General features: G+C 41.6%; 1 protein-coding gene across 5 annotated transcripts in view; it reads right to left on the bottom strand.

Moving 5' to 3' along the window:
* The window catches only part of ZNF41 (zinc finger protein 41), a 44,256-nt gene extending 34,548 nt beyond the window's left edge, over positions 1-9,708 (bottom strand). For 2 of the 5 annotated variants that reach the window (XM_025857931.2, XM_073901870.1), the window contains exon 1: positions 8,820-8,937. Coding sequence is in view for 1 of the 5 variants with exons in the window: in XM_073901870.1 (XP_073757971.1) it covers positions 8,820-8,834 (15 nt within the window). In the remaining 4 variants the exon portion in view is untranslated. The other 3 variants (XM_025857930.2, XM_025857932.2, XM_073901869.1) reach the window with 3 other exon arrangements.
* Between the last annotated feature and the right edge of the window lie 2,543 nt (positions 9,709-12,251).

The following is a 12,251-nucleotide window of genomic DNA, read 5'->3' as shown; positions in this document are numbered from 1 at the left end:
GTGAATAGTATCTTAGTTCAGTTTAATTTATATTTCTTTGCTAACTAATGGAGTGAAGGATCTTTTCCTATGCTTACTTGCCATTTGACTGCCAGGGGACCCACTAGCTATGAGGAAAGGATACATACTACTGATGCTGATCTTGCTCTGTCTCTTCTCTATGCAAGTAAAGCATTGTTCCATTCAGTGTTTCACTGTGTTGTGTTTTCGTTGGTGACTCTGATACCAAGATGCAGCGGGCAGAAGTGTTTGGAGTGGTCCCCTGGGATTTGATAACCAGTGCATAATACTTTGCTCCATAAACTAAAGCAGTGCTATAAGGAAAATTTGTGGCACTAAATGTTTACAAGTGAAAGAGAAAAAGCCTCAAATCAATTATCTAAACTCTCGTCTCAAGAAATTAGAAAAGAAGGGACGCCTGGCTGGCTCAGTCAGTGGAGCATGTGACTCTTGATCTCAGGATTGTAAATCTGAGCCCCACGTTGGTTGTAGAGATTACTTAAAAATAAAATATAAAAAAAAAGAAATTAGAAAAGAAGAACAAAATAAATCCAAAGCCAGCAGAAAAAAGGAAATAATAAAAGTAGGAGCAGAAATCAATGAAATTGGGGGCACCTGAGTGGCTCAGTCAGTTAAGCATCTGCCTTCAGCTCAGGTCATGATCCCGGGGTCCTGGGATCGAGCCCCGCGTTGGGCTCCCCACTCAGTGGGGAGCCTGCTTCTCCCTCTCCCTCTGCTCCTCCCCGTGCTTGTGCTCTCTCTCTCTCTCTAATAAATAAATAAAATCTTTTTAAAAAAGAAATCAATGAAATTGAAAACAGAAAAACAGCAGAAAAAAACCAATGAAACAAAGGGCTGGTATTCCAAAAAGAGTAATAAAATAAACAAGCCTCTAGTAATATTGACAAAGAAAAAATCAAAGACACAAATAATTAATATCGGGAATGAAACAGGGGATATCACTATAGACCCTGCAGACATCAAAAGAATAATAAAGGAATATAATAATAAATTTGACAACTTAGATGAAATGGACCAATTCCTCAAAAAGTACAAACGACCAAAATTCTTCCAATATGAAATAGTTCATTTGAATAGTCTCATAACTATGGAGGAAATTCAATTTGCAATTTAAAAGACAACTCTTGAAATATAAATCTCTAGGCCAAATGGTTTCACTGGAGACTTCCACCAACTTCTCAAGAAGAATTAACACCAATCCCACACTATCTCTTCCAGAAAATGAAAAGGGAATTCTTGCTAACTCATTCCCTAAAGTCTGATACCAAAAGTAGACAAAGAGTACAAAAAATACATCATTGATGTGCTAATGTTTTCCCACGTTTATACACGGTTTGCATAGCAAATTTTGCATATTTTGTCATCACCTGTATTTGAAAATAGTATGTTTCTTGATGAATTATTCTATTACCTAACCAAAACAAGTATAAAAGAACCTATAGACCAATATCCTTCATGAGCATAGATGCAAAAATTCTTAACAAAATATTAGCAAATATAATTCAACAATATACAAAGAGAATTACACACCATGACCAAGTGGGGCTTATTCCAGGAATGCAAGACTAGTTCAATATTTGAAAATAAATCACTGTAATCTACCATATTAATAGGCCACAGAAGAAAAAAAATCGCATGATCATATCAATTGATGGAGAGAAAGGTTTTGACAAAATCCAACACCCATTCATGATTTTAAAAAAACCTCTTAGAAAACCTGGAATAAAGGTTAACTTTGTCAACTTGCTAAAAATAAGATCGACACAAAAACTATAACTAACATCATACTTAATAGTGAGAGACTGAATGTTTGCCCCCTAATATCAGGAACAACACAAGGATGTCGACTATCACCACTCTTATTCAATATAATAATGAAAATTCTAGCCAGTGCAGTGAGGCAATAAAAAAGAACAAAAGTCATAGAGATTGAAAGGGAAGAAATAAAACTGACCCTACTTGCAAATAACATGATGGTCCAGATAGAAAATCCCTAGGACCCTACACAAAAACTTCCAGAAGGAAAGGTGCCTGGATGGCTCAGTCGGTTAAGCGTCTGCCTTCAGCTCAGGTCATGATCCCAGGGTTGTGGGATCGAGCCCCACATCGGACTCTCAGCGGGAAGCCTGCTTCTCTCTCTCCCTCTACCTTTCCCCCAGCTTGTGCTCTCTCTCTCTTGCTCACTCTCTCTCTTAAATAAATAAATATAATCTTAAAAAAAACCAAAAACTTCTAGAAGTAATAAGTGACTCCAGCAAGGTTACGGGACACAAGAACAATATACACCAAAAATCATTTTATATACTACAAATGAACATGACGAAACAAATTAAAAACACAATACTTTACATCTCTCAGAAGTGAAATATTTAGGTGTAAATGTAACAAAACATGTACAAGCCTTGCGTACTGAAAACTAGAGACTGTTGATGAAAGAAGTCAAAAAGATCTAAATAAATGGAGATAGAGACTGTCTTTATGGTTGGGTAGCCTCAACATAGTAAAAATATCAATTCTTCACAAGTTGATATACATAACTTAATATAATTCCTATTAAAATCTCAGCAAGAGACTTTTTGTAGATATAGGCAAAATTATTCCTAAATTTATGTGGAAGGACAAAGGATCTACAATAGCTAAAAACAATTCTGACAAAGAATGAAATGGGAGAAATCAATCTACCTGTTTTCAAGGCTTTTTATTTAACTACAGGAATCAAGACAATGTGGTACTGATGAAGGGATGGACACATAGATCAATGAAACAGAAGAGAGGGCCCAGAAATAGCCCCACACAAGTACAGCCAACTAATTTTTTTTACAAAGGTGCAAAAACTATTCAATGGATGAAGGAGAGTCTTTTCAAGAAATGGTGCTGGGGTAACTGTATCATTCATAAGGAAAAAACAAAATGAATCTCAATCTAAGTGTCACAGTTCATAAAAAATTAACCTAAAATGGATCTTAGATTCAAATGTAAAATGTAAAACTATAAAACCATTAGAAGACTACGTGAGAGAAAATCATCAGGACTTAGGGCTTAGTAAAAGTTCTTAGATATGACACCAGAAACATGATCAATAAAAGAAAAATACATATATTCAACTTCAACAGATTAAAAACTGTAGCTCTGCGAAAGATGCTGTCAGGAGGATGAATGAAAAGCTACAGGCTGTGAGAAAGTATCTGACAAAGATTCATAAGTATAACATATAAAGAACTCTCAAAAATCAACATTGAAGAAACAAACAATCCAATTAGAAAATGGGCGAAAGACACGAAGAGACATTTCACCAAAGAGGATATATGGAGGGCAAATAAGTACATGAGAATATATTCAACATCCATAGACAAGCATATTCTAGAATTTATATGGAAAGACACAGCTCTTAGAATAGCTAAAGCAGTCTTAACAAAGAAGAATAAAGTGGGAGTGAACAAAATAATTTAACTAAGCATTACATGCAGCTCTATGAGAATATAAAATCCCCAGCAAACATAAATTACCAAAATCAATCCCCCCGAATGTAGAAATCTGTTAAGACTACTAATCAGAGAGAAGAAAATAATTATAATTTACCATTTTAAAGATTTTTCTTTATTTGAGAGCAAGAGAGAGAGCATGAGCGGGGGTGGGAGGTGGGGGCGGGAGGCAGAGGGCAAGGGACAAGCGGACTCCCTGCTGAGCGAGGAGCCTTGATGCAGGGCTTGATCCCATGACCCTGAGATCACGACCTAAGCCGAAATCAAGAGTCAGACGTTTAACTGACTGAGCCAGCTAGGGCTCCTACAGTCAACTGATTTTAGATAAGTGTGTCAATATAAGTCTGTGGGGAAAGAAAAGCTTATGACATCAAAAGCACAAGAAACAAAAGAAAAAAATAGATAAATTGGACTTTATCAAAATCACAAACCTTTGTGCTACAAAGTCAACCACCAAGAAAGTGAAAAGATACCCACAAAATGGGAGAAAATAAATGCAAATCACATATCTGACAAGGGACTGGTATCCAGAACATATCAAGAATACTTACAACTCAATAATAAAAAATCAAATCACTCAATTAATAATAGGCAAAGGATTTAAACTGATATCCCTCCAAAGAAGATACACAAATGGCCAATAAGCACATCGTCAGTGAGTTCGGGCTGCTATAACGAACTACCACAGACTGGGTGGCTTAAACAAAAAACATTTCTTTCTCACGGTGCTGGAGGCTGAGAAGTCCAAGATCAAAGCACCAGCAGATTTGGTGTCTGGGGAGAACCTGCTTCTTGGTTCATAGAAGGCCATCTTCTTGCTGCATGGCAAAAAGGGGAAAAGGACTCTCTGGGGTTTCTTTTATAAGGGTACTAATCCCATTCATGAGGGCTCCACCTTCATGACCTCATCACCTCCCAGAGACCTCACCTCCTAATACTATCACATTGGGAATTAGGATTTCAACATAGGAATTTGGGGGAAACCTAAATATTCAGTCCATTGCATACATGAAAAGGTATTTAATATCACTAGTCATTAGAGAAATAGAAATCAAAACCACAATGAGATACCACTTCCCACCCACTAGGATGGCTAGACTAAAAAAAGACAGTAACAAGTGTTGGTGGGGATGTGACTAATTGGAACCTACATACATTCCTGGTGGGATGTAAAATGGCACAGCCATTTCGAAAAACTGTTTGGCAGTTCTTCAAAGTGTTAAACATAGAGGTACCATATGATCTAGCAATTCCACTCCCAAGAGAAATGAAAATAGATGTCCACACAAAAACGTGGACACAAATGTTCATTGCAGCATTATTCATAGTAGTTAAAAGTGGAAAAAGCCCAAATGTCCCTCAACTGATGAATGGAAAAACAAAATGTGGTATATCCTTACAGAAGAATGTTAGTCAGTAATAAAAAAGGAATGAAGACTGATACATGCTATAGCATGCATGGATGAATCTTGAAAACATTATGGTAAGTGAGAGAAAAGAGTCACAAAAGACCACATATTGTATGATTCCATTTATATAAAAACCTGGAATTGTTAAATCTACAGAGACAGTAAGTGGTTGCCTGCAGCAGGGGGATACAGAATGGGAATGAGGAATGAGTACCATGTTTCTTTCTGAGGTTATAGAATGTTCTAAAATTAGATCGTGGTGGTGGTTACACAACTCCATGAATATACTAAAAACTACTGAATTGTAAGCTTTGAATCGGTAGTTTACCATAAGTTTATGGTAGATGAATTATATCAATAAATCTGTTAGAAAAAAAAGATCATGTAGCTAGTAAGTGGTCATGCAGGATTTCAAACCCAGTCTTTTGGCAAGGGGAAGGTACTCAATAAATGTTTGTTGAATAAATGAATGAATGAACACATTTCACTTTCAAATTAGCAACAAAATAGGGATACCCTCTATCAAGTATCATTCAACATTGTTCCAAAAGTGCTAGCTAATGCAAGAGAAGATGAAGTAATCAGAATAAATATTTGGAAGGAAGAGAGAGTATCACTGTTAACTGGATGCAATATGATATTCTATCTAAGAAAAGTAAGAGACTAAAAAGCAACTAGAATTCACAAGAGAATCTGATCATTGCATTGGATAAGAAATACAAAATACAAAAAAGAAAATAAAAGTTGACAGATTTTTTTTCCTTTGGAAATAGAAAAAGTATGCTTTTCACCATGGTGACAAAAACAAATGTAAAATATCTAAGAATGCGATTTTTTTTTTTTTAAATAAAAAAAGGTGCTGGGTCTATAGGAAGAAAACTATAGGGGCGCCTGGGTGGCTCAGTCAGTTGAGCCTCTGACTCTTGGTTTTGGGTCATGATCTCATGGGTGGTGAGATCAAGCCCTGAGTCAGGCTCTGAGCTCAGTGGGGAGTCTGCTTGAGATTCTCTCCCTCTGCCCCTCCCCCCACTCTCATGCACACTCTCTCAAATAAATAAATCTTTTAAAAAAGAAGAAAACTATAAAATACATAGTTTTAATGGTTGTTCTGAAATAAAATAAGATGGTTTTAACATTCATAGGGAAGAATAAATGCTAAAGAATATTAAAGAAAACAACCAAAAAAGAAAGGAAAAGAACAGTGAGGGCGCCTGGGTGGCTCAGTTGGTTAAGTGACTGCCTTCGGCTCAGGTCATGGTCCTGGAGTCCCGGGATCGAGTTCCGCATCAGGCTCCCTGCTCGGCAGGGACTCTGCCTCTCCCTCTGACCCTCTCCCTTCTCATGCTCTCTCTCTATCTCATTCTCTCTCTCAAATAAATAAATAAAATCTTTAAAAAAAAAAAAAGAAAAGAACAGTGAAGGGGCTAGCCCTATTTGTTATTAAAAGTATTTCTAAAAGTCAACATACTTTTTTGAAAGGGAGTAGATACATATATCAGAAGGAAAAATAGAGCTCAGAAATAGAGCAATACATTTGGAAATTTATGTGACAATAGTGGCATGCAGTTGAGTTAGAAAAGTGTATTCATTTGATTGGTACCAGCAAATTTTCTATCCAAACGGAAAATACAAACTTCGATCTCGTCTCACACCACACATCAGAGTAAATTCCAGTTGGACTGAAATTTAATTTTAAAAATTAAAACAATAAAAATGTTAAACTTAAGGCACATATTTGTTTAAGCATGAAGTGGGGAGAACTCACTAAGCAAGACAAGACTCAGAACCAAAGACAGATATCTCTAATCAGATAATTATTTTTTCTAATTATACGTGAAAACATCTTTCAAAAATCAAGATATAAAGAGAGATAAAAGGGGAAAAATCACAATAAGTGACAGAAGGTTAATATTCACAAATTAGAAAGACAAACCACCCAAAGGGAAAAAAAGAGCAAAGGATATGAAAACTTTAAAAAACATATGCAAAGATACTCAACCACTAGTTGCCAGAAAAATGCATATCAGAGTAAAACAAGATACTAGATACCATTTACTTTACCAAAGTAAAAACAGATACCATTCTGTTTGGCCCTCGGAATAGGGAAAATTTAAAAAAGCAGCAATATTCAGTGTGGGAGAGAATGTTAGAGTGAGACTTTTTATTTATTTATTTTTCTATTTTTAAAGATTTTATTTATTCGACAGAGCACGAGAACAAGCTGGGGTGGGGGTGTGGGGGGAAGAGACAGAGGGAGAGGGAGAAGCAGACTCCCCCCTAGTGTGGAGCCCGAGTGGGGGATGTGACCCCAAGATCAAGACCCCAGCCCAAGTCAGATGTTAAACCAACTGAGCCACCCAGGCACCCCGGAGTGAGCCCTTTTATATGTTGCTGGTGGGAGTACCAATTTTACAAAAGTTTTGGAAAATAATTTACCTAAAGTTCAATATATACCATCCACTTTAAGGGACATCCATTTCTGCACCTAATAATCACTCAGATGACAGTCTCTGAGTGTAGTTTAGAAATCAATAACAAAAAATTCAACTTTTGGGGCACCTGGGTGGCTCAGTTGGTTAAGTGTCTGCCTTCAGCTCCGGTCTTGATCCCAGGGTCCCGGGATTGAGCCCTGCATCGGGTTGCCGGCTCAGTGGGGAAGCCTGCTTCTCCCCCTCCCTCTGCCTGCCCCTCCCTCTGCTTGTGCTCTCTCCCTCTCTCTCTCTCTCAAATAAATAAATAAAATCTTAAAATTTTTTTTCAACTTTTTTAAATAGATTTTTTTATTTATTTGACACAGAGAGAGATGGCGAGAGAGGGAACACAAGCAGGGGGACTGGGAAAGGGAGAAGCAGGCTTTCTGCTGAGCGGGGAGCCAGATGCGGGACTCGATCCCAAGACCCTGGGACCATGACCTGAGCTGAAGGCAGACGCCTAACGACTGAGCCACCCAGGTGCCCCTTCAACTTTTTGGAAAATTAGAATCTCATATCTACATAACTATGGGGTCAGAGAGAAAACCACAACAGAAATTAGAAAACATTTGAAGTAAACTGTAGTGAAAATGTTACATACCAAAATTTGTTACATGGAGCTAAAGTGTTCTTAGAGGAAAATTCATGAACTTAATGCTTATATTATAAAAGAAAAGTGACTGAATATTAATGAGATAAGCATTCAACTTAGGAATTTAAAAATAAGAATAAAAGAAAAAACCCAAAGAAGAGAAATAATGAAATCAAGGGGAGAAGTTAATGACGCCGAAAACAAAAATACAGGAGGCCCAACAAAGTCAAAGTAGGGTTTTGAAACAATCCCATCTCGGTTTAAGACCACCCATCACTGACTCCGGGAGGCAGCATATCTGATTCCACTGGCCCATCCATCAACCAGTCCCAAATAAATGCATGACTGACACCACAGAAACCTTGACCATCCACTCAATAAACCCCATCACGCACCTCATTGACCATGCAACAGTCACCCCACGGTCCGAATCATTCATTCATTGATTCTTCAATACCCCATAAACTCTCCACCATTCACTCCACAGACCACCCATTACTCCCCAAACACCCTCACCACTAACCCACTGAACTCCAACCATTCATCTTACAGGCCCCCTATCACTTACCTCACTAACCCATGATTCACCCCACAGACCTCCACCACTTATCCCACAGCTCCAATCACTTACTCGGCAGACCCCATCAGTGACCTCTGAGAATCCTCACCCCTCTCCCCGACAGACTCCTCATCGCTCACCCTAAAGACCCCCCAGCACCCTCATCACTCATCCCACAGACTACCCATTTTATTTTCCCCACTGACCCCATCACTCACCCCAAACCCCTGTCATTCACTCCACGCCCCTCCTACTTAGTGACCTCAGAGAAGCCTCCTCACTCACCCTACAGAGTAGCATCACTGAGTGCGAACTCCATGTCACCACACCCCCATAATCATGTCAGTGCTTTACTGGCCCAACTGTGCCGCCTCTGTTAAACCCAGTCCCGGAACCCTAAGTGTGGAAACTACCTCTGAGGGACTCTTCCGTGTCTGGACTTCACCGTGCACATGCTCAGTGTCAGCTTGGGAGCGGCCGGCCGCCCGCCACCCCACAGGGTGCCCTCGCGCTGTGTTAGCGCGTGTGCGTGGAGGTGGAGAGGCGGGCTTTCAAATGTTCTTTAGTGACTTTGTCAGGCAACTAACATGGCTGTCCCCTCGGGAGTGTCTCTACGGGAGTCGCCATCTTGGAAGGGTGGTCATTTCGGCCGCGGAGCCGGCAGTCCCCTGCCCCATCTGGCCCTGCGGGATTTCCCGGGAGCCGACGGGGCCGGGGCGCGGGCTGTGCCGCCGGCACTTCTCCCGCCCGCGCCGCATTCTGCGCAGTGGCCGCCCAGGCGCAGGCCGGCCGCCCGCCTTCCCGGCGCTCAGGGGCCCCGCCCTCGGGTCGCATCCCCCGGGGAGTCGCGGCTTGTTCACGCGCCGCTAGGCCGCCCCCTCCCCCCCCCCCCCCCCCCCCTTCCCGCCGCCCGGTCCCTGCTAGGAAGACTCCTCCAAGCAGCAGGCCCAGAAACGGGCCCGCCCCCGCCCCGGCCTCCGCCCCGGCCTCCGGCCCTGGCTCCCCGTCGAGAGCGAACGGAACGGCCCCTGACGGGCGCGGGTGGCGCGCGGCGGCGGGGCCCGGGGCGCCGCGACGCGCCCACCTGCCGGCGCCTCTGTCCCCGCGTCGGCTGAGGGCATCGCCGGGCTCCTCCGGGCTCCTCGACTGTCACCGACCCTGGGTGGTTGCCACGGGGTGGGGGGGGGGATAGTGCGTGTCAGATTTAGGCCAGGAAGCGGAAGTCGCCCGCAGCGAGAGTTTAACCACTCTCGGCGCGGGGAGCTGAGGTGATTTAGCGCCAGGGACCAAGTATCATGTGGAGCGACTAATTGGGGGGCCCGTGATATCAGTGGTGGGGCAGTTCGTCCAATTTTTTAAAAATCGAGTGGTCAACCTTCCTGGTTTCCTTCTAAAAGCATTAAGGCTAAAGTTCTAAAGATCCAAGTTTTGATTCACTTCCACTAGTGTTTGGTTTCAAATGCTAATTTGTAACTTTTTCCCCCTTTTAACCCGCGAATTATTTAGAAGTCCATTGTCCAACTTGCAGAACTTCTCCGAGACTCGCAGGGCAAAGGGAATGGGTACTTTTTTCAGGCTGCTGCAACAGGGACAACAGCCCAGCCCAGCGTTTCCTGGAGCTTGGGGAGTTTTATAGGGGAGAGGAGTTTTGTAGGGGAGGGAAACAAAAGCGGCTGAGCGCCGGCTGCACGTTTGCTGGGCTTTGGTCCACAGGTATTGAAAGGAGCTGTTTTTGATTTGACTCATCTCAGTTTGTCACATACTCCTCTCGGAATTAATGACACCAAGAAGGAATTTAGAGCGAGTGCAGAAAAGTCTTGACACCATGTTCCTTTCCCCAAATAAACACAAAGTTAATCTGATGTTAGTGTTTTCTCACGTAATTGCATTGTGGTCTGGGAATATTGTCTGAATGATGCTGAGTCTTTGAAATCTGTTGAAACTTGCCTTAAGGCTCAAGCACGGGCTCAGTTTTCAAAAACTTGTTTCATCTCCTGATTAAAAAGATTGTATTTTCCAGTTGTTGGGTTGAACATATGGGTTTATTGGCTCCAGCTTGTTAGTTGGGCCTTTAAAAAAATGTACTTCCTTCCTGATGATTTTCTTCTGCCTGCCCCATGAGTTCCTGATAGAGGTGAGAGACTCTCCCATTGTATTGTTAGGTCAGGTTTTCATTGTGCTAGTCAATTTTTGCTTCCTATATTTTGAAGTTCATTATTAAATTCAGGTAAGGGTATTTTGTTGTCAAATGGATACAGCCAAATCTCTTCCCCAGAAGATTGTAACATGCCTACCCCCACCAGCAAAATAAGAGTTCACTGAGGCAAATCTTTTCAGCACTGGATGTTGATACTGTCTTTCATGTTTGTCAGTGTGAGGGCCAGTAGTAAATACTTGCTTTAATTTGCATTTTCCTGACTGCTTCTGCAACAGAGCATCTTTTTCTGTTTGTTGATTTCACTTGGATTTTCTCTTCTGCTGATTTTCATATCCTTTGTCCAGTTTACATTGGAGTGATTTGTCTTTTTCTTATAGATTTGTAGAAGCCCTTTGTGCATTAGGGATATCAACCCTTTGTGAGTTGCATTGCAGTATTTCCCCCTTAACTCTTTTTCTCCTTTGCATTTTATAGGTGTCCTCCAGTATGTGTTTCGAAAGATGTAGTCTCTTGGGCGCCTGGGTGGCTCAGTTGGTTAAGCGACTGCCTTCGGCTCAGGTCATGATCCTGGAGTCCCGGATTCGAGTCCCGCATCGGGCTCCCCGCTCAGCGGGGAGTCTGCTTCTCCCTCTGACCCTCTTCCCTCTTGTGCTCTCTATCTCTCATTCTCTCTCTCTCTCTCAAATAAATAAAAAAAAAAGAAAGAAAGAAAGAAAGATGTAGTCTCTCATCAGAAATGTCTAAACTTTCTTTCCTGGCTTCTGTATTTCCTGTCTTGCTTGGTCCTCCTCCCCCATTCCACGTCTGCCCAAAAAGAGTCTTAACATTTATTTCATTTTTATTGCTTTAATCTTTTTCTACTTAAACCTTTAATCTAGTTGGAATTTACTGTGGCGTAGGGTATGAGGTCAAGGTCAAGTTTTGTTCTTGTTGTGTCAAATAGGGAGAAAGCTTCCATTTCAGAAATCTGCAATTATCTCATAACCAAATAGAAAAAGGCTTCTCTTTTATAGATAGGGTAAGGAGGAGGCAAGCCAAGATAAGCAGAATCTGTGGGAGGGGAGCTGCATTAGCAGAATGGCCAGTAGCACCTGACCTGACAGGAAAGTGCCCACTGTGGTCAGTCAATTCCCTCCCAGGGGAGGCTGCGAAGAGAGGGCACATTCCACAATTTTTTGTGCTTTCTCGGGCTTGGGGACAAGCCAAGTTCAGGAGGCTGTGGGAAAGAGAGACGCTCAACTGACATTTGGCTAACAAGCATTCTGTTCTGATTAAATCAATGCTTATGAGGCAAGGACTGGGAATTTGGAAGTTCTGTGTCTGTCCTTGTCATAGGTAAACAACAGGAGCATGCGTGAGTCCTGTCTAAGTCATGTAGGGAAGGGGAATTCCTGGCAGTACGCGGTTTTCCAGAACATGAAAGAATAAGGAGGTTTCTCAACCTTCACTGTTTACCAGGATCACAGGGCTCAGGTAAAATTCAACAATGTCAGCTGGCTGTTTATGGAACACACTGCCCTGTATCCAACTGAATTAAATATCACTTTTGTCATACAAGG

Source organism: Callorhinus ursinus, unplaced genomic scaffold (genome assembly GCF_003265705.2).
Source record: "Callorhinus ursinus isolate GAN/ISIS: 27379988/994484 unplaced genomic scaffold, GSC_fseal_2.0 scaffold16, whole genome shotgun sequence".
In the NCBI taxonomy this organism is placed as follows: Eukaryota; Metazoa; Chordata; class Mammalia; order Carnivora; family Otariidae; genus Callorhinus; species Callorhinus ursinus.
Note: the sequence above shows the minus strand (reverse complement) of the source record. Positions and strands in the feature narration are given on the sequence as shown.